The following is a 23852-nucleotide window of genomic DNA, read 5'->3' as shown; positions in this document are numbered from 1 at the left end:
TCCCGGGGTAGTCATCCCTTTTTACGACGGCACATGGAAGCTACGGAAAGTGCGGTGTAAAACGCTCCTGGCGACAACCCTAACAGCCCCTTAGCCACACGTAACATCAGCCAGATGTGCCTAGCGAAGGTCCAGGTCATGATGAATGCGGAGGCTACGGAGAAAACGACTATAAAGAGTCGCTGTTTCGATGCAGACGAATAGTCGGGGGCTGTTTGTAAATATTTGACGGACGTGCCTACACAACAGGCCCCAGAAGTATCATCTGTGGACTTGCACTTGCCGCTTCTGTGCAAGTATTAGTTGATTTCACGCCTGGTGTGATCCCGCTATTGGAAATAGGACCGAACTCTCGAGAAGTTTCTTGATTGGGTGTTTGCCAATTCTGTTTCGTTCGCTAGGTTGACGACTTTAGTTTGTGTACACTAGTAGTTATGAAATTTATCTTTTCTTCTTTGATTATCGAGGTAAACCACGTGATTGTGACGTCATCCTTTTCTGCCTCCCTTCAAAAATGTAGACCAGTTTCGTTCCTTGTGTTATTATCGCATTTTTCTTTGGAGGACGTCACTAAAAAACCAGTTTTCAGCATTCCTATTAGTGGCAGCAGTTAAGCCTCACTTGACGCCATCAAGGTGTCACCCAAAGTAATTTTCATCTTATCAGATGTAATCAAGCGTAGCCCTTTCTTTTTGGGGAGTTGAAGGGGCCAACCAGAGCACCTCATTGTCATTCAGAAGCTGGTGGCTGCTCTCTCTCTCTCGTAATGATAGCTTTCTAAGGTGGGTAGTTATGGGATAAGAAGATATTGTCCCTAAGGGGGGAATTCGAGGGCTGGAGTAGTGAAATTTGGCAATTAACCGGTGATGGAAAACGCCACCTGTCGAGTACATAATGGAACAAAGAGAAAAGGTTGTTGATACAATCAAAAGACTGATGGAATATGCAAGCAGCACGAAAGCAAGCCACCGAAGATTAGCAACACCCCATCAGAGTTGAGGGGTGTTTAACAGATCTTTTTTCTCTTTCTCTCTCTATCGACGTGATGTCTTCAATAGCAGTTAAGGGAGAAAGGATAAATTATGAGAAAGATAACTTCAGAATATCAAATGGATACTCAATATTAAATAGTATTTAATTTAATTCAGAAAATGGGCCATGGAATTCCGGGATTAACCTAAAAACTGCATGCAGTCGATGTAAAACATAACGTTATTAATCATATCATATATAAATTCATTACAAATACAAATTAATGAAGTGGTGTATAGATTGTAATATGTAATATATACTTGATCAAATTAGCTTAGTGTATGTGCTTATGTGGCCAACTAACAATATGCAACTAACTTAATGCTTAATTTTCTGAAAAGTGGTTTTCTTAGTCCTTATAAGGACTGGCTTAAAGGTGCGAAGCAAGAATGCTTTTCATCTTCCCCGTTATCTGTAGAGGACAGTGTAGGAATAAGGTGTTATTGAGCTATTAAAGCTCTGATCATTGAAGGAGGGTAACAGCAATAGCCGAGTCTCAGTTATAGAACTTCATTGGCTACAGCATTGCCATACACAAGTATTGGATTGGATGGATCTTTCATCCCTTAAGTGGTTTTTTTAATATCTTTTCCTTTCTTGTTTCAAAATGATACAAAAAATAATGAAGTGTATATAGATTAGTTAAAATTACAGATACAATATTCTTATTACACTAAAAAGTAATTAAATTTCATAGAATTTTATATGTTTCAAAATCTTATGTATAAAAATTTGATTTTTCTCTCATGAAGTTTTATTTTTTTTACTTGAAATTAACTTTTTCATATGAAAATCCCATTAACTTTATGTAAAAGTTCCTTAAAGTTATGTTTCATATCGTCATTCTATTTTGCTTTTATGAACAAGACTTTGATAAAATAAACACGTGATGGATATGCAAAAACTAAAACATTCTCAGTTGTTAACATATATTTATGTTTTTTTTTTTTTTTTATAAAATCTAAAAGTAAATTATAAATTAAATAATATTTTTTTGTAATCATTTTTAAATTAATTTTAAAATTTAAATTAATCAAATAATATTTAAAGAAAGCCTTTTTTTTAAATATATAAATTTAAATAAATAGCCATACAGATCGGAAAAGTTAACAAGGGTGAGAAAAAGAATGAGGCCAGACTATCAGGCCAGAATCAAAAGTCCTTTTTAGGACTTCCAAGGTAACAAATGGCGATGCTGTAGCCAATGAAGTTTTAACTGAGGCTTGGCTATTGCCGTTACCCAGCCATGACTAGAGCTTTTTAGCTCAACAACACTCCATCCATACAGATTTACTTCATTCAGATGACGGGATAAAGAGTCAAGGACTCAGTCCATCTCCCAGTTCTTTTAAGAACTTAAGAAAAGTTAACAATGTGTAGAGATGGCCAGCAGATTTGAGTTGGTAATCAAAAGTTTTTAATAGTGTGGTTTGAAGTCACAGAATAGAATAGATAAGATATTTACACTAAGAAATTTTATTTGCAAAACAAACTTCATCATGAAAACTGTAGTAGTAGCTATTGTTTGGCTACTGCCCTGTTATTTCTTGAAGTGTATTAATTCCAATAAAATAAGATTGCTTTGACTTATAAACAAGTTAGGATATCACATCATAGGGATTTGCAAACGCATATTCTTTTATTATTATTATTATTATCAGCCTTAAGCACTTATTACAGATCTAAAATTCTCATTTCTCTCTACTTCTATTTCATGTCGACTCACACACACACACACACACACACACACACACACACACACACACACACACACACACACACACACACACACACACACACACACACACACACACACACACACACACACACACACACACACACACACACACACACACACACACACACACACACACACACACATTTAATTATTGTTGCTTTTATAATATTACAACCACGTTAAAAGAGCTCTCGTTAGTTATGATAGATCAATACAGCACACATACTCCAAAATTATTTCCTTAATAAATATCTAACTCCTGTCTATCTTATACAGTACTTTAAATAAAAGAATCAGATAAGCATGGCCTCCTTCCCTAGTTCTTTATACTATTTATATCGAGATTCGAGACCCTTCGATCAGTGCCAAATGTAGAAATTCCTACTTTCAGTTGATTCTTCTGTCAAGTGTGTGCGCTACACTTGACATCATTCCTGTACGAATAGGGAAATATGTACAGAAATGTTCATATAAAAAAAACAGAAGATAGTCTTATGTAACTGAAAAGCCTCGTGCTTTCTTATCAATATGTCTGTTAAAGCATGGATGCAGGAACAAGGCACTGAGAATCATTTATCATTTAGCCTAATATTTCCTTCTATTCTGTTCTTTAGGTTTTGTTTTGTTAACTGGCATGCCAATCACTGTTACATTTTTATCTAAATTATCTAAGTGGGTTTTGGACAGTCTTAATATTGGAATAGACCAGTACATCATCTGCAAATCAATGACTGCACCTGGGTTTGTCGTGCCGAATCTTCGACAGTTATTCAGAACCCATTTCCTTTAAGTCTGAATTAATCAAGGGTAATGATAAAAAGATATGGTGCCAAAGAGTCACCTAAAGAACTCCAGTGGAAATTGGAAAGATCTCCATCATCCGTCAATTTAAAAAAAAAAAAAAAAATAGTAAAATAAAATAAAACCATGGAAAGGCATTCCAGTTGTTTCGTAAGGAGAATGTTACAAAAATTCTTACATACAAGATATACTCGTACTTCTAACCGAATAGATTGTACTTTTGAAATTCGCTATAATGATTTATCGTTATTGGTAGAGGCCAAAATGAAAGAAAGAAGAATAAGAATATGACTGATAAACAACGGATTTTTTTTTTTTTTTAAATTGTTATTTAGCAGAAGTCATGAGAAGAAACGTGGAAATAACATTTAGCATATCGCAGCTTTCCCAGAATCTGATTACAGCTTCTTGTACATGGTGTATTTCAGGTCCAAGAACAATCAATGTTCCACACATAAGAATTATATGACTACCCAGCAACATACTGATGTACTTTATAGGTCACAGTGTTTCAAATTTGATGATGGGCAAAAGAAAGGAATGATAGTCGGATTCATTTAGAGAAAGTATCCATATTTGCTCAGAAACTAGTAATTTTCTAGTATAGAACGAAGCACTTGGTAATACTAAATAAATTTCATAAACATTCATTTCCTTCCAACCCACTTTTTAAATTTCTGCTATGAAAATAGCACAAAGAAATCCCTGCTATCTTTTTTAGTTGTCCTTATAAGGACTGGCTTAAAGGGACGGAACAAGAATGCTTTTCGTCTTCTCCATTATCTGTAGAGGACAGTATAGGGATAAGGTGTTATTGAGCTATTAAAGCTCTGATCATGGAAAGAGGATAACAGCAATAGCCGAGCCTCAGTTAGAACTTCATTGGCTGTAGCATTACCATCCATTACCGACTATGTAAGTAAAGGTGAAATCTCAAAAATACGGACGATCTCTAGGCCACTCCATAGTGGGCGAAAGACCGTCCTAATCTCAGCGTTGGTTCCACTCTGTGACGGGCTCCCCGACCACTGAGCAGAACCGCTCAAATTCCGAGGAAAATAATTCACCGACAAAGCCCCTCAGCGGGCCGTGCCGGAGAACACTTTCCCCGGAGACTCAAAGTGCTCCCTTTGGGCAAAACCTAAGAGAGCGAACTCATTTACCCATTACAACAGCAACAGCCGAACCTCAGTTAAACTTCATTGGTTCAGCATTGCCATCCGTTACCCTATATGGGCATCTCATATAAAATCAATCACCGCATCTTACGGTCGATTCGATCCTGTCCTAGTTCTTTAGTCCTTATAAGGACTGGCTTAAAGGGGCGAAGCAAGAATGCTTTTCATATTCCCCGTTATCTGTAGAGGACAGTGCATGGATAAGGTGTTAATGAGCTATTAAAGCTCTGATCATGGCAGGAGGGTAACAGCAATAGCCGAGCCTCAGTTAGAACTTCATTAGCTACAGCATTGCCATCCATTACCCTCCAAGGGTATTGGATTGAATGAATCAATCATCGCATCTCTGTCCTAGTTCTTAAAATCTTGTCTATACTTATTTTAAATTTATACTGCAAACGAAAAGGTGTACATTGTTTAATTCCCATTTAAGATTTAAGAAGTGTTTAATAGTTGTATACTCTCTTGATTCTTCTTTCAACTTAATAATCATATATTGGTACTGAAATTATTTCACTAATTTGTTATAAAGCAGCTTAACTCTATCTTAAATTCAGATTTTCGAAGTTAATTAAAGAATTTTTTTTGTGATTTTCGATAGGAAGTACTTTTATGGTTTTGATTTATAATTGAGCGAACTTTTGCGATTTTCATTTATGATAGAGAACTTCTCTAATTTTGATTTATGATCTAAGATTTAATTTTAAGTTTTGATTTATGATTTATGAATTGCAATTTTGATTTATTTATGATATTTATGAACCTGTGACATTTTGATTTATGATTTAAATTTTGATTTATGATTTACGAATTTTAATTTTTATTTATTTATGATATTTTTCAACCTCTGTTATTTTGATTTATGATTATGATTTATCGTAGTTATGATTTTACATTTATCGTATTTTCTCTTTCAGAAAGCTTCTAGGGTTTTGATGTATGAACTCATGACGAAATATGAAAAAAATGCAGTGTGTTTATAAATAAAATAAATGCACTTCTTTGCCTACTATTCCTCCATAGCTTTCTCATTCAAATAATTCATTATTTGAATGAGAATTTATATAATATATTATACGTAACTAATCATTTAACTGAAAGTTTTATTTTGTTTCTTGTCATTTTTATACAAATGAAAATTTAATAATTATTTAATAAAAAAATGGAAATTTAAAAGTTATTCATAAATAATAAAGAAATTTTTATTATAAGAATTATAAAATAAAAAAAATTAATAAATATTTACACACCATACTTTATTTCTTTTACTTTTTTCTTTAATTGATCGAAGAAAATCGATTTAAGTTTTTTTTAATTGGTTTCAAAATGTTAATTATGGGACTTTTTTTTTATTAAATGCGGTGTACCAAATATAGTTAATAATAAAAAAAAAAAGAATGAGGAAAAAACTTGAAGACATTTGTGGTTTGTTACTGTTAATGTGTTTCTAGAAATGCGTTTAGTTTGCATTCAGCTCAGTCACACACCAAACTGTTTCTAGTCCATCCTGATCTACAACGTTCAGAAGTGAGTGGTGGTAAGGAAGGGGGGGGGGGGGAAATAGAAAATAAGTGCGTATAGTTGGGAGTGCTGTTTAACACCTCTGTATCTGTGACATCACGCGCCACTAACTAGGCACCTAGTCACGCGAACGTAACGCTTTGGCGGGGCCACCTCGAGGAACCAACAACACAAAATGCATTCCAACCAAGTAAGCGAGATGAAAAAAAAAAAAAAAAAAGAAAAACAGTTATTTAGCTTAAGGCATTTTCGTGCACTTATCATTCATCTTCTCTTTCCCCTTACACACACATCACATATACGTGTAAGAAAGGGGCGGTACTATCAAAGTAAGAAGACAGGCAAGAAAAGGAACTGCCCAAGGCAGGACTGGTTAGCTTAGCAGAGAGATGAAATTGTGACCATCATCCAAGAGAGTCTGTTTTCTACAGAGACTAATGAATAGGCTTAGGGGTACCCCGCCAAGGCAACGCTGTCTTCTCATCTCTCTATGATTGCCTCCTAATCACTGGTTTCAATGCCACATCTAGTCATTTATCTCACCAATCACTTTCCCGACATTTGGACTTTTTCATAATGATAATAGATGTCTCTACTGTTCTCACACTAATCAACACCGATCTCTTATCACCGATGTTTTTTTCTTCTTTGTTTTTAAAACGAATTTCACACATCTGGAAGGCACACAATTGTTCAACCGACTATCATAACAAGCTTGTCCGGTCTGTTTGCGAAATATGCTACAAAATACGTTATTTTGTTCTGATCTATAGAAGCATCAATATTTGCCACTTTGTGCGGAGATAATCAACTCAGACCTTCATCACGCTACACTTCTGTTGTGATAATTGGCCTCTATTCACAATGGATCACTAGATATGAGCGGTGCCCCCCCTGGCCCCCCAAACAGTGATTGCGAAGATAGTAACAAAGGATTGATACTGCATCACTACAAAGTCGTGTTCCCAGTTGATTAACCATGGTCGACAATGGATTAAAGATAATACTTTGGCAAATGCAGTTACTAACGAGATAAGATAGTATGAAAAGAGCTTAATGGATTCTGCGATGGGTAATGATAATGGTTGGTTCTTTATGGCTCAATTGCTCAGTGGACTTGGGGAGATAATAATTGTTCAAATTGCTGATAAACTTACTGTGAATTCTATTTTAATGAAGTCTTCTATAAAGTGACTTTTATAGCCAACTGGATTATTTTAGACAACGAGTATGGCGAAATCAGGCGATGGAAACTGCCTTCATGAAGTTGATTAGAAATACTTAATTCTACAAACCATTTCATACGCTATTTAACGACTTAGTTGGTTGAGAGTATATTCAGCTTTGCTAATTAAAAGTCTGCAACAGATACCTCATGGAAATAACATAAATATTTGACGGTGTATTTATTACAAAATAAGATCATCAAGCTGAAATGGATTACAGCAATAATTAAACGCATAAAATATTTATTTAAAATTTTTTTCTCTTTATTTAACTCTATGTAAAGTTGGTTCGAGATTTCGTCGATAGATGGCACAACCACGAGATTTGCTTAGTTTTATTACCTTCCTAAATAGGAACATTTAAGCAACATTTAAGGACAGGAAATTTAAGCAAAATAAATTGTTTTGCTTATAAGAAATCACTCTAACCATAAAAACAAATAGCAAATTTTGCATCATGTTAACGAAAAGTTTTCGAAACTTGAGTAAGAGACGAATAATTTTATTTGTAATAAAAGACACTACAATTAAATCTTGATAAACGTAAAATTAATGCTTTACTCAAAAAAAAAAAATCAATCAACCTTAGCCAACCTTAATTTCTATGACGCTGCGAGCAACTCCTACAGATTGACAACAATTATATTTTTCGCTTAATTAATATATATAATTATATATATCAACCTTAGCCAATAATTTCAATGACGCTGCAAGCGACCCCTACAGATTGATAAGAATTATATTTTTCGCTTAATTAAAATATATAATAAATATAACCAGATATGAATCATTATAAAGTGAAATAAAAACATTAAGTCTGGAAAAATCTATAAATTTAAAATATACATAAATACAAAAAATAAAAATAACTGATTAAAATATCAAATTAAAATATTTGAAGAAAATTATCAAATGAAAATGGCTTGCAATTTTCACATGCACCATTTATTTATTACTATAATTTTTATAGATGTACTGGAAAAAAAAAGGTGAACAGCATCAATATGCTATAAATCAATTGTTCAAGTTCTTGTGAATGGGAATGATATAAAGAAAATATATAGAGAGAATTCATTAATTAAACAAACATTGGTCTTGGAGAAAAAAAGATGAGGTTAGTTAGTGTATCATATAATGTTTTTTTTTTTTTTTTTCGAATTCGTGGATGGCGAAATTAAAAACACATACACATAACCATCTTTTGAAATGATCTTTATCATACCTGCTCAATCTTCAACAGATCACATGACTAGAATATCTTGATGTTTTAAAAATAAAACAAAGTGACCATTAAGAGTATGCGAAAGCTCGTCTACATTTTAAGATCTCATCATGTTTCTTTAAGACAATTCAACAACACGAACGGTGGTCAGTCTTATGAAGGTGATGAATGTCCACGTGTTCGTTCTTTTTTATTTCTGTAGGATGGCCCAAAAAAAAGCAGCGTATCCGACTGTGAAACCTTTTATGTTGGAGCAATAAAGAAATAATAAATGAGAGAATTGTAGCACCATTTAGTCATTTGAGCCACATTGGGTTGCATCTATGGGCAACTTCTTTCAATTCTATCTGCTGTACATGCTAATGGAGCAGTTCCCGGATGAATTTTTTTTTCTTTTGGTGTATAAAGCACTTTATTCTATTTGGTTAGAGTGAAAATTAGCCGAGCAAAGAAATACCTTTGCAAACGCACACACCTCATTTATCCAACAGTCTCCTACTTCATCTAGAATTCGTCTGATTATGATCGTGGTCCACAGTCTGTACTGTTACCTTCCAGTACACAGGTGCTCAGTATATTTGGCACTTCAGGATCTTATTTGAAATCATCAGGGCACTTAACAATATTCTAGGGGACCGTCAGGCCTCACATAAACATAAAAAACAAATTCTTTCGTAGTATCTTGTTTCTTTAAGCTTCAGAAAAATAAGTCTCTGTGAGCTTACAGCTGGCAGTTAGATTTTTTTTTTTCGTCCAATATACAAATTTTTGTTTCGTATAAACACAAATTCTGTCTGTTCAACAGAAATCTTTGCTTCTAACACTGCATTTTTACAACACATTTACCAATAGGAAGGCTACGATGAGTGCAAGTGGCGACATCTGGTAGGATACATTAATACCTGAAACAATAACAAAAAACAATTAATTTGTTTTTAAAACGTTTGTCAGATATAATTTATTAATGAACGAAAAAATATTAATCAATGTCAGATATACCTCTTCGATATATAATAAATCATTTCTTACCTTAGAAATCATAATACTGTATTTTATACAGTGAAATAATAATGATGATAGTCTAATAGCAAATATTTAACTGTTTCCAAAGAGATAAGTTGAAAACGAATGAGATAGATAGATAGTTAAAGAGAGATAGAAAATAAGAAACAGATGTAAAAATAAACTAATACTCAGAAATAGTTAGATTATAGTATTTTACCAAATATAACATTAAATAAGATTAAAATTATTATCCAGGAAAAAGTTTTTTATATATTAGATATACGAGAGTGGTCGGAAAAATTCTCGGCCTAACAGTGAAAAAACGAATTTATAATTTCAAAATTATTTTTATTTTTTTACATAATCTCCATTAAGACTAATACATTTATTCCAGCGATGCTCCAGCGCCATTATCTCATTCATGTGGTGGTTCTCAGTAAGATCTGCAAAATACTCCTCTACAGCTTCAATCACCTCTTGATTTGAAGAAAAACGCTGACCAGGGAGGAAGAGTTTTAGTTTTGGGAAGAGATAGAAGTCAGAGGGAGCCAAATCTGAGGAATAGGGTGGTTGTTCCAACCATTCATAGTGCAGATCCCTTAATTTTCCCATTGCCAAAACATCTTTGTGGGCATGCTAATTGTCCTGATGAAAGATGATTTTTTTCTTCTGCAAATCGGGTCTTTTCTCACGATTTTCGTCCAGTCTGGTTAAAAGATCGGAACAATATTCCCCAGTTATTGTTTTATCCTTTTCAAGATAATTAATGAACAAAATGCCTTTAGCATCCCAAAACACTGATGCCACGACCTTTCCTGCTGATGGAACCGACTTTGGCGCTGAACAACCGGCTTCTGTCCACTGTTTTGACTGCTGTTTGGATTCTGGTGTGTAATGGTGAATCCAAGTCTCATCCATAGTAATAAATCGACGCACAAAATCAGTTTTATTCTTGTTAAAATGCTCCAAGCACTGTTCAAAGATTTTCATGCGAGTGCGTTTTTTTGATCTGCTGTGAGCAAGCGTGGCACCCATCTTGCGCAAAGCTTTTTCATTTTCAATTCTTCAAGCAAAATATATCCTACTCGCTCTTTTGAAATGCCTATAGTCTCAGCAATTTCACCCACTTTGATTGGCCGGTCATCCAATACCATATTGTGCACATGATCAATGATTTCTGGTGTTGTGTTTTGGACGTCCTTCACGTGGATCATCTTCAAGGCTGATATTGCCACGTTTAAACTTGGCAGCCTATTTCTTAATTGTCGAAAACGATGAGAGCCTATAAATTTCTATGAACTTCAAATGAATTTCTTTTGTCGTTAAACCTTCATTTACAAAGAATTTTATAACCACACGATACTCAATTTTATCCATTTCAAGGAATATAGCAACACTTTTGATTCAGAAAGCTGTATAAAAAAATTACTTGATAGAATGACTTGCAATTTCACATGGATGCTATGATAGATGCACCAACTTAGAAAAAAAAAGTCTTGCCGATAGTGCTGCCATCTATGGTCGAGGCCGAGAACGTTTCAGACCACCCTCGTATATAAACGCTTACCCATTGTTTGTTTCAATTACCAATAATATTTCACAAACGAAGCAAAGAATTCAACTGAAATTTAAAGGAATTACTTTAGTTTTTAAGTTAATAATAATAAAACTTAATTTAAATAAATTTTAATTTAAAACTATGATATAATAGTAGTATGTTCGGTGTAATCCTCCCTTTAACATGCATTTAAATAGCAACTATTAAAATAAAATATTATATAATGCTATTAAAATATTTATCCCTAATTCTTCATACAAAGCGTATGAAGAATTAGTGAGAATTGGGCTTTTCTACAGTTATACATGTTGCATAAGGGATATAATGCAACCTCTAGGGATACAAAGAAGAAGAAAAAAAAAGCCAAACTTTCTGAGTTCCGAGAAGGCAGCCTAATCTTTCTTACTCTATCGAGACGCCTGAATAGACTTCACTGCATTGGCATAGCTTACATTTTTATTTTATTTTTTTTATATATTTTTGCCTTCGTTCTCTTTTTCCGTCTTTTTTATCTTCGGCTAACGTCACGATGGATTCCGCTTCTGACATGACGCTTGGGTTCGAGGCTAACATTGGAAAATCCTCGTATTTCTTCATGTCATTGAGAGATTTATTTTTCTTTGGACAAAAACTCCGTCTGACAACAAAATCCCGCACTACATTTTACGAAGGGAGAGCAACGAGAACTTCTACCTAACTTCGAAAACCGGTAAATGGGGTTTGCGTTAAGAAGGGGGGAACATGTAAATTTGAGGTAAGTGGATTAGTTTTGGATGCTGGTAATCTTCTTCTAAACACGAGGGATTGAGGAAGGCGTTATAGACGGAGATGTTTCCTAAGAAATGATCTTTTTATGCATATTACACCGTAGCGCATCGGAAGACTCCTTCATTCAAAGCGAACAGCGTGTGTGTGCGTGTGCGTGAGCTAATTACTATGTTAATTACCCTATCACAAGCAAGAGGCTCTTCATGCCGACCTAACTTGCTACATTCTGTTAATAGAAAGAAGAAAACTAAAAGATTGTTTAGGAAGCTTCGTACTACAAGCCTTCCTATAGATAATTGCTTCGGGGATGGCGTTGGTTGTAATATTTGACGTTTTTGTATCCTGTAGATAATTAACAACCTAATTAATTATCTTGTTTTCTAATTTTATGAATAAAGATTTAATTTGCTGTCATGTTTTTATATTGTGATGGACGTTACCTTGTCTTTATGCTTAAATATCCCATTTTGTTATCTATACCCCATCTCCACCTTATGATCGTCACGAAATAAAATAAATGAAAATGAAAATTAACGAACCTATCGTTAGGAGAATTGCTTCATTATAATTTATTTTTTTCTCCACAACTCATATAATAATTTCCGGCAGATGGCACCACTAAATATAAGTACAAATTATAATACCACCTGGTGGGTAAGTGGAAAAGGTTTAGATAATTAACTCATAGATGGCGCCACAATATACAGTATTTAACAGAAGTAATTAATGTAATGGCTATATCTGCAGTCATTGTAGAGAAACAACACACAGTAAGATTCATTATAAAAAAAAACATATGGAACGATTGCAGAATAGATAATTATATTTTACTGCATTTGTGAGATTACACTGCTATAATATATACCATGTATAACAAAGTTCTCTTTGTTATAATAAAAAATATATAATTACATTAAACATGTATAGTAAAATTTAGGAACATATAAATATATATTTCTTACATTGATATTCTACGTAAGCAGAATACGTGGTATAGGAAAGTGATTTTTCCTGCATCCTACTAGTAGAATATCATGTCCAAACGGTGACGTCATGTGTAACTTTAGCAACATATAAATATAAATGTATTGCAGTCTCCTAGATGGCGCCACATATCAACTATTAAAATGCCAATCAGAGATAGAGCCAAAAAGATACTGTATATATTATTCAATAAAAATTAGTACAAACTAACTTAATTAAGATGATAGAAATCGAAATTTAGAATTAATAACAGTCAAGAAGGTGTCATAGCTACATACCTTCTGATCCGCTGTTAATAACAGTTGTGGACACCCGTTTCACTGTGAATGGATCTAGAAAAGCAATTGAGAATCTTAATTTATTTGAAAAAGTTTCATAAAGTTAACACTATTATCGTCTTACATATATCTTAATTAACGATTTTTATACTTTCGAGAGCACCCAAGCTTTCCTAATTTGGTCTTAAATTCATTATAATGGATATTTTTGAATAATGCTCACATAAATTTGTAAGTTGAAATGTTAAGAGGAAGCCATCGACGAAATAAAAGCAAAATTAGTGAAATCCATTCTGAGCATGCGCACATGTAATTCTTTCATCATGTGCGCAGATAGGATCATTGTTCGGATTTGCGCAAACTGACTTATCAACTCTTTAGTAATCTTTCTAAAGGGATTTTTGGAAACTGTATTTAATCCATAGCTCGATGACGTAAATAATAACCTTTCATGCAAGTATTATAATAAAATTTCTTGCCTGTTCTTTCCTTAATAATTTCTTTAAACTTAAGAAAGTCACCTTCTTCAAATGTCATTAACCAGTAGGATTTTTAAGTTCATTTACTTTTTCTTTTCCTCCGACTTTTTCTTCCATCTATTGGCAAAAGTAATCCATTCAATTTATTCCTTAAGTCAAAGGATATTTATGTAATGCAAAAACTAATAGGGAATATTAATGTCTTCAACGCAGAATGATAAATGATCGTAGCCTGTACGTTCGCGCTAATTAAGCTGGAAAATTTATGCCTTCCAGAGCACTGCTCACTGTCTTTTAGCATCTCTGCATTTCGTGACCTGTAAGCTCATTAACATAATAACAGGACCTCACTATGCGTTGAAATATCTGGAGCTTATGTGTCTTAATTCTTTATAATAGAAAAATGACACCAGCTCCCTCAAACGGTGAGAATGCTAAAAATATCTTCGCCAACCGAGAATAATGGATTTAAATAAGGAGTGAAATATGTTTTATTCATAGCATATTCGTAAACCCATTTGAATTGCATATTTTTACATTTCCAAAAGATACGTAAATCATGGAAATGAAAAATAGTTATACAATCAGATGTGTTATACAATCCTGTAACTTAAAATATCTGTTATTATGAGAAAATGAAATAGCAAACTACACCCGATATTAATGCGAGTCGCATTGTGTACGTGCAATAAGAATATTGACCAAAGCAGTGAAAGGCTGATGGATCCATGAAGTATTTGATTCCGTGATATAAGTAATATTCTGTAAATTCATTACTAATTTCCCCTTTTATTAACTAATACAATACCCTCCAAGGATATTGGATTGAATGAATCAATCACCGCATCTCACGGTCGATTGATTCATCCATCCTCCAAATAATATAAGTCCTTATCCTTATAAGGACTGGCTTAAAGGGGCGAAGCAAAAATGCTTTTCATCTTCCCCGTTATCTGTAGAGGACAGTGTAGGGATAAAGTGTTATTGAGCTATTAAAGCTCTGATCAGGAGGGTAACAGCAATAGCCGAGCCTCAGTTAGAACTTCATTGGCTACAGCATTGCCATCCATTACCCTCCAAGGGTATTATTAAAACACCTTTTTTATTTACACTTCATAATACTATAATTAAGAATTGCATTTTATTATATAATATATGGAAGGGAGAATAAAAAAGGTGTTTTAATATAACATAAATAATTAGTCAAAATTTTCTTAACAAAACAAATTTAAAAAAAATAACATTTAGAATATATATTTATTTTCTATTCTATAAAAGTTCTTAATTTTTTTTAAAATTAAAGTGTTCTTTTGCTTTTTTATAACATTTTTTTTTCAAAATAGTCTTGGATCAGAAGTTTTATATTGAAAGTTTATTTTGCTTATCTTGATAAGATATTTCTCTTTTTAAAAATATCCATTCTAACGCTCTTGTAACAGCAGGATTGCAGTTTCAGTGTAAGAGCATCAGAGTGTTAAATGTAATAATGCAGCCTTTTCAGCTCTATAGTAAACGAAAAAATATCGTCAATGATTAAAAAAAGTCTCAGAATCTCTATGTATATAAACTGTAAGCTAATTGGACCAAAAAACGAGCTTTACCTTTCACAACTGCTCAAATCAGATCAGTGCCGACAATTTTTCTTTCCCGATCTTTAGATAGATTTGTAGCTCTAACTTTTGAAGACTGGTGCGGCAATTAACTCCATCTTTAGCCAATCAAAGAATAGCCAAGAATATCACTGATTTTAATAGGTATCTGGTGTGGAGAGTATAGCAGACAACTTCCGCCATCTTATAATCCCTAGCACAATATATTATTGTTTGAAATATTGCGACTTCTACGGTCAATTTGGTTGAGTTACGGGATATAAAACTAGAGTTTCCAGGAGAAAATCCCCTTCACCACCCCAGAGATGAAATAATTGAAAGTTCTTTCACTCGGTAATACTATCAATTAAAGATACCAAGAAAAGTCTGGGTAGTGACCCTTCCCATAATGCATAGTATTATACATGCCTGAAAGGGGCGTGCTTTGCATTATGAAATACTAAGGCGACTAACGTGAAGTCATTAGCCTCTATAATAAAAGTAGCCTAGTCGTAACGAAGCGTTAAGTGTAAACTTTGTTTGCATATACTTAGTTAAATAATTAAATCGAGAATATAATTGCTGGGAATCTTTAATTTTTAGAGATCAATTAATTCGGGATCGGTCGAAGAAATGCTTAGCAAAAGTTCCTCTAGTCGGCGACTAGAATCGAACTTAGAAAGAACGGTCTTTCTTCGGATGGCCTAGCGCTATGAATGCAAACGCCATTTCCACAGGGCATGATATTTTAATATCAACAGTGTTTTATAAGGCATAATGAGTACGAAAATTTTAAAATAAATAAGTTTCGTAATGGAAAGTGTGTGTGTGTGTGGGGGGGGGGGAAATGTATGGTTTAAAAAAGCAGGGGAAAGTGAGACTCATTGATTATGGGTTTATTTCTCCATTTGGTTTAAACTGATTTTTAATCGATTTAAATTCGAATTCTAGTGTTTTATTTATTAATATGTTTGTTTTCGATTCTAGTCCAAATTTCGACTTAAGTTTATCAAAAATTAGCAGCTCAATTTTTATAAAGTCCAGGAAAAATACCGATTCCAGTCAAACCCTGATATAAATAAACTACCGTATTTTTCCGTGTATAAGACAAACCCTACTTTTTCGAACTCAAAATTAAAAAAATAATATTTTAAACACAAAACAGAACACATTTGATATATAAAAAAAAAAATCAGCTAATGCCTTTTTATTCCCGTATACGGAGAGTAGGCGAGGCCATTTAGCCCTATCTAACTTTTGGAGACTGAGTGGGCAGTTCAATCTCCACTGGTACCAATCAGAGATAGATGGCCCAAGGCTATCACTAATTAAGCGGTACTCAGTGAAGAGAGACGGCTCAAATGTGCCGCCATCTCGTGGTCCCTAACCCTAACACAATATATTTAATGTCTGAAATAATGTGGGTTCTACGGTCGATTTTCTTGAGTTTACAGGACGAAAAACCCGAGTTTCCGGGAGAAAAAACCTGCTTGCCCGTGCCAGAGATCGACTAACTCGGGAACCGGTCGAAAAAAGGCTTAGAAAAATTTCCTCTAGTCGCCGACTAGACTCGAAACCAAGTCTTCCTTCGTGCGGCCAAGCGCCGTGGTTGGCAAACGCCACATCCACTGAACTACACAGGCTCCTCATTTGATATATTTATTTATTTATTTATTTATTTTAAATATTCAAAGTGTATTTAGTAATTAGGTATTATTTTTAAGATACATTTTTAGGGATGCATTTAAGATTCATTTTCTGGACTAACTTGGTTCTTGTTCTCATGGCCAACTCTTCTCTCCTCATGCGGTTGAAGCACCATTTTGCCTTTCCTGTGAAATCAACAACGTCCATTTCTCTTGCAAACCTTTTTGCCTCATATTGAATAAGCTTGGTTGACACACACATCCCACTCTGACGCTTCTCCATAATCCAAGTCTTTAGCTTCTGCTCCAAGTTTGGCCATTTTTCTGGTTTTCCTGTTAAGACCTTCTTCTTTTTTGGCATCTTGAGTAGTTGTTCTTCCTGTTTTTTTTTTTTTATTTTCTCCACTGTCTAATCATACACTCCGTGGGGGGAGGTCCAAACTGTCTCCGTGAAGTTTTATTTCCATGTCCTTTTACGTAATTGATGACTTTTAACATGAATTTTGAAGAATATGAAAATCGTTTTTTATTTTCGGACATTTTTATGGACTAGTGCTCAAAATATTGTTAATGCATTAACTTACCCGCCAACGAACTGTAATATGAATGCTTTCAGAGTTCTGATTGGTTTATTCAGAATCAGCCGTTAAAGACGTCATTCGACAGAGTTACCAAAGGCTAGTGATTGGTGGAAGCTTGTTCGCGTACCAGGCACCGCAGTATCGCCATGGCAACCGCGAGTCTCTCAACGGGTTACTCCCGTGTATAAGACGACCCCCAATTTTTGGTCTGAAAATTTTAGAAAAAAGTATCGTCTTATATACGGAAAAATACGGTATATAACAGATATTCTCTAAATTATCTTTTTAAATTAGTTAAATGGACCTTGGAACTTCTTTGGGAGATGGACTGAGTCATTGACTCTTGATCCCTTCATCTAATTTTAGCTTGCGTATGAGGGGATTATTGTGGGTAATTTACCCGCTCATTGTAAGCTGTATCATCTTTCTCTTGCGATGGTGGATTTCGGTTTTCTATATTTGAAACGATCTGAGAGTTTGTAGTCGGATCCCTATCGAATTAGTTGATTTGGGTGATTATCTGTGAATGTGAAGAATTTTTCTGCAATGCCTGTCATGTAGGTCTTGATATCTGGAAGGTTGGCTTCTTGGTGTATCTGCAGTTTTCTGATGAACCAAAGGGCATTAAATGCCATTCTTAGGCATTTGTTTACAATCGTTTGTAATCTGTGGATGCTCTGTTTAGACGAGTGTCCCCAAGTTGGTGAGGCGTAAATTATCTGATGTCCTATTACTGATTTGTAGAGGAGAATTTTGTTGTTTATGTTTAGGAAGCTGTTCCTATTCAAAAGTGGATAAGCTGTGCAATAATCTGACTTGCTTTGGTGGAGACACTATTTATGTGTCTTGAAATTTAGGCGCTTATTCAGATGAACTCTACCTCGATACTTGGTAGAGTTGTGCCAAGGGATGACGTTTCCAAACAGTTGTATGCTTGTGTTCGGTTCTGCTTTACGTCTGGTGAAAAGTACTGCAGAGCTTTTTCCTGGGTTGATTGCGATACGTCATTTTTGTGCCAATTCTCTAATTCGTGGAACTGCTCTCTGTAGCTTGTTTGAGGCTAGATGTGGGAGGAGGGATCTGGCTATGATAATTGTGTCATCGGCATAGAGAGCGGTGATGGGGACAACTTGGGAAGATCTACCATGTTTATGGAGAAGAGTAGGGGAGACTGCAGAGAGCCTTGAGGGACTCCAGCCGTTACTCTCTTCTATGTGGAACTGATTCCATTGAGTTTTATATTAAATTTTCTGTTATTCAGACATGACTTGATAAGTAGATCTAGTGGTAATGGCATTCCAACTTCGTGTAGTTTAAAAATTAGACCATCGCGCCACACTCTGTCAAATGCCTGTGTTATGTCCAGGAAGGCTGCTCCAGAATGTTGGTGCCATTCGAATCGTTGTGTGATGTATTAAACGACTCTGTAAATTTGAAGCGTTGTGGAGTGATATTTCTTAAAGCCGAATTGTTCGCCTTGTATGATGTGGTTGATATCTGTTGCCTCTTGAATTTGTGTTAGTATAGCCCGTTCGGCTATCTTGCCTACACATGGAAGAAGGCTGATCGGTCTATGATTCTGAGGAAATTGGGTATTTTTTTCCGGATTTTGGGATTAGGAAGATATCCGCAAGCTTCCATCGCTCTGGAAAATAAGTTAGCCGAAGGATGGCATTAGGGATGGCTACGAGATGCATAATCCCTTCATGGGGGAGTAGTTTGAGTGCCTTGTTCATTATTCTATCCAGACTCGGAGCCTTTTTGTTGTTTAGTTTTCTTATGATCTCATATATTTCTGTTGGCGACACGGATTTGTTGTTGGATTGGAGTGAGGCGTTTGGAGTTATTTTACGCACTTGGGTATGGATTTTTTCTTATGAAGTTTATATCTATATTGCTATAATTGAGGCTGCATTGTCTTTCTAAGCTGTCTGCAAATGCTTCTGCTTTTTCCTTATCATTGTAGGCGATTCTATATTCATCTTGAATTGAAGGAAGTGTGTAACTCTTCATAATGTTGGAGGTTTAATGGATTTTTTACGACACTCAAAAAGAATTAAAATAGAATTTAATACTTCCTATATTTCATCCTAGTCACTAGGACATCTATGGGGACTACAAAAACAACTAATGTAACATGCACACAAATATCATACAATACTAAGCCCAACCACGTGGGTGACACTGAAGTCCTATTTAGGTGGAGCGCCCTCTAAGGGCGGTTGTAGGTGGCCTGGAATATAAAGTAGGATCTCTGGTGATGAGTGTTTCCCAAATTTTTGGACGCTTAATGCAACCGTATTTATTAAGATTTGGTTGATTTCTAAGAGCTGCTGCTGCTTCTAAGAATAGTCTCTCTTTCTTGAATTTGCTGTGGTGGAGCATGGTGTTTTTTTTCCAAGATACCCTGTGAGTGGTGTCCAAGGCATGGTCAGCCAAGCCTGAATGACCATAGTTGTGTTTACAGATGTAAGACTTGTGTTCCTCTAGGCGGATGGATGCTGATCTGCCTGTCTGTCCAAAGTACGCGAGCTTACAGGAACAGGGTACTTTGTAAACTCCAGGCAGAGAGAGAGGAGGGAGCTGATCTTTTGTAGAACGGATAAGGGTAGTAAGTTTGCGGTGGGGTTTATATGCTAGTGTAGTTTGTACTTTTTTAGAATCTTGGCTATTTTTTCGGATGTGCCACGGATGTAGGGTATGGTGATGGCATTTTTAAATTCTTGTTGACGAGAAGGACCGGGAATGGAAGAGGAACTAATTATTTTTTTGATACTGTGATCGTTGTAGCCATTGGAGAGGAAAGTGTTGTGTATGTAGTTTTTCTCACAGATAAGCGTTTTATGCCCTCCGGGAGTTTATCTGTGGTGCATACTTGATTATATTTGTTACCTTGATATTGCTGTTAGTAATTGTTTTTCAAAGGTTTCACTGCTTTTTCTATATCTTCGGTGGATGTTATATGCGGTATTGGACCAAGGTTTTCCTGGAAGGCTGAGGGAAGTTGTTTCCAATTTATAAATGTGGTGGTGTTTTCTGTTAAATCTTGTATGATTCCTAGTTGCAAAATGATGGGGTTGTGATCAGAACTTAAATCGTTAATTGCTTGTATTTGATATCTGTGCACAATGTTTTCTAGTATTGCTATATCAAGTACATCTGGACGACCGGATGCTCCGTAGTGTGTGGGTTCTGTGGGTCCTATTACTGTCATGTTTCTTGTAGTGATATAGGAATTCAGTAGTCGGCCGTTGATATTTGAGTTTCTGCTATTCCATGTGGAATGTTTGGCATTAAAGTCGCCAGCTACGATTACTGCTTTATTTGCGTTTAGTATTTCATTCAGATCTGAATCTAGGAGTTTTTTATTTGAGGGGGTTGTCCTGATACTGCTTGTGTTTTCCATATGTACTTCTATTCCTGTGGTTTACACGTGTTCTGTTTGGAGTTCAGCTATTGTATTATGTTTGTTGCTTTTCACAAAGATGGCGGTGCCTGCTCTTCTTGCATAGGATCTGTCTGTACGGTAAGCGCTGTAATCGTTGATTCTGACCTTGTCACTTGGACGAAGGTGTGATTCATTTATAAGGATGATGTCTGCTTGGGTTTCTGCTGCAAACTCCTGTAATTCCTGTGTCTTTGTTGGATAGTCCGTTTGCGTTCCAGCTGACAATCTGTAATGATTTAGGTTTTTTATTAAGGATTTCAACAAACAGTGATTGTGTCTTAAGATGATATCCTTGGCTTCTTGAGTCGGGTTGGTTTGCCGGAGTTCAGCAAGCATTTCACCTAAGTGGCTTGTTATGTTCTGTAAGATAGGTTTGTTGGTTTGCTGTAACTAGTTTGGTTTTGGCTTTGGGTCTTTTAGGTAGGTTGGTCTTGTTATTTCAGCATACGTCCTTCCTTCCGTTGTGGAAACTGTGGTTTGATGGGAGGATGTGGTTTGTTGGTTTGGAGTTGAGCCTTTTGGTTTTGAGGAAATGCTATGTAGCCCATATAGTTTGCGGGATGTGGACCTCCGCAATTTGTACACTTTGCTGGTTGTGTGCGGGGTTTTTGACATTCATTTGTTGTGTATTTGCCACCACATTTAACACATCGGTAATCTGCTTTGCAGCAGCGTTGTAAGTGGCCAAACTTTTGACAGCGATGACATTGAGTCGTTGTTTGTTTATGTGTTAGCGATTCAGTCTTTATGACTAAATCACAAATAGTTTAAAGATCGTATATGTGTTTCTGGAATTTACTGATCTCTACCAATATAGAGGATATGGGGTTTTATCAGCTCTATGCATACGGTTGACTTTTGTAGGTCTGAAGCCTTTGTTTTTGGAGATCTTCTTGTACTTCCTCTGTTGTAATGGACTCTGTTATCCCCTCTAAGTACAACTTTAAGGTTCTTTTCACTATTGAGTGCAAATGTGTGGTGCGGAAGGTTGTTGTTATATAGAAATTTAGTTAGTAGTCTGTAATCGATGGAAGTTTTGGCTGAATGCGAATACAAAAGAAAGCCACTAATACAAAAGACTGTATTAGTGGCTTTCGTAAATATTTCAATGATTTTTATCCTTTAGGATGATTGGAGTATTCTTTCTTTTGAGTTGGTATTAATATCAGTCTCCATTTCTACTGTTTTGGGTGATTCTCTAGTAACGAAATTTTCGTTTTTTAGTTTTAACGGTTTGGAATTCTTCCTCTGTGTCAGCTGTATCCAATATATGGTGGGCATTGTTTTGGGATAATGCCGCATCCTCAGGATCTAGTGACCTTCCCGAGCTTCGCTGTCTGAATATCATATCATAGCATATCATAGAGTTTTACTTTTCCCCTGCCAGATACTACTAAGCACCTCATCCAAGCGGATAAATTTCCGATAAACGTCTTCAAATTTTGTCTCGTCTATAAGTTTTCCCATGTCTATCAATTATCAAAACTTACAAAAGCTGGTCCTAGAACCTAAATGTGAAATCCCGTAGATCCAATCGATGATCTACCAGCAAAGAGAGATCCCGTAGTCACAAAACGAAAAAAGCTTACCTTAAATATTTTTAATTTACTCCTTTACTATGGCCAGAAATCTTTATCTATGACCACCCAATCAAAACCAACTCAATTAGTGTTACTGGCCTATAACCATTGAATTATTTAAATCATTCAATAAATATAATTCGTATGAATAATTAATATTACTGTATATTCAAAAATAAAATTTTTTTAAAAGTATAATAAAGTAATCTATTCTTTTAAAGAAAATTGTTAATGATTTTATTTCTACAATAAATTTTATTAATATATTTATAATATTAAAGAATATTAATTAGTAAATCATTAATATACTTACCAACATGATTTCTGAATTGATAAAACGCTTCAAATCCAGTGCCATCAAATTTATCATTGGATTTAAAAGTCACACGGAAAAAATCCCCGTCAGAATCAACTTCTTTGGCCTTTTTAACTCCACAATGCCTTGGAATTTTTCTGTCCACCGTGCGAAAATTGGAGAACTCTACATAATCACTGGCCGTCTCGGTAGTGCATCTAAACAAACACAGAAATCAATGAAAATTGTTGAGCGAATGAAACACGGGATTTATATAACTAGAACGCGCGAATGTGTGCGCGCTACTTGTCGAATTTGCTTAATGGATTTATTGTCAAGACTCTATTGTTGTGTTGGAAGCCACCAGCAGGAAATTCCAAGTTTTCAGAGCTTTATTGAGATGGAGACTGAATGTGACAACCTTTGAAGGCAAGATTTATAAACCCGACTCGGAGAGCGAAGACTTCCATTGTGTATCGTTATTGTTGGCATTTTAATAAGTTAAACTGACGCTTTCAACAAACGTATGCAGACTCGGATAAATAGTTGTGTTTAATACGAGAAAATTGTAGTTTTAAACGCTATCGCTTATTAATACGTACGTCAATGAACCCTAACAAAGATAAAGAAACGGGAAAGAAACAAAAATACTTTGAGAGTCTTTGTAGATCCTTTGTCAACAATCAAGATAACCCATACGGTTTGTATCTCTTTATTTACCGGGAACGCAATATAATAAACCTTTTGCCAACTCTCTGGTGGTCTAATATCGTCTTCTATCTGCGAGAATTGTTCACGTAAAGTTATTTATGTATTAAGTACCGACAAAGAATGTCTGTTAGAAATATGAAGTACTTTAATTATTTCTCAGACTTCCCAGAGTTGGTGTCGCTGTTTAGAGAAGCACTACCTATATCTGTACG

At 35.0% G+C, this 23852-nt stretch overlaps 1 protein-coding gene across 1 annotated transcript in view; it reads right to left on the bottom strand.

Moving 5' to 3' along the window:
* Window positions 1–8485: 8485 nt before the first annotated feature.
* LOC150099306 (suppressor of lurcher protein 1-like) overlaps window positions 8486–23852 on the bottom strand; it is a 222869-nt gene continuing 207502 nt past the window's right edge. The window contains exons 6-8 of the mRNA XM_090403542.1: window positions 22948–23147; window positions 13312–13365; window positions 8486–9620 (exon numbers count right to left, since the gene is read on the bottom strand). Of these exons, the coding sequence (XP_090259668.1) occupies window positions 9550–9620; window positions 13312–13365; window positions 22948–23147 (325 nt within the window). The 3' untranslated portion in view covers window positions 8486–9549. The remainder of the gene's footprint in view (window positions 9621–13311; window positions 13366–22947; window positions 23148–23852) is intronic.

This window comes from Typopeltis vanoorti, chromosome 14, assembly GCF_054136105.1.
Source record: "Typopeltis vanoorti isolate ZY-2024b chromosome 14, IOZ_Tvanoo_1.0, whole genome shotgun sequence".
NCBI classification, from domain to species: Eukaryota; Metazoa; Arthropoda; class Arachnida; order Uropygi; family Thelyphonidae; genus Typopeltis; species Typopeltis vanoorti.
Note: the sequence above shows the minus strand (reverse complement) of the source record. Positions and strands in the feature narration are given on the sequence as shown.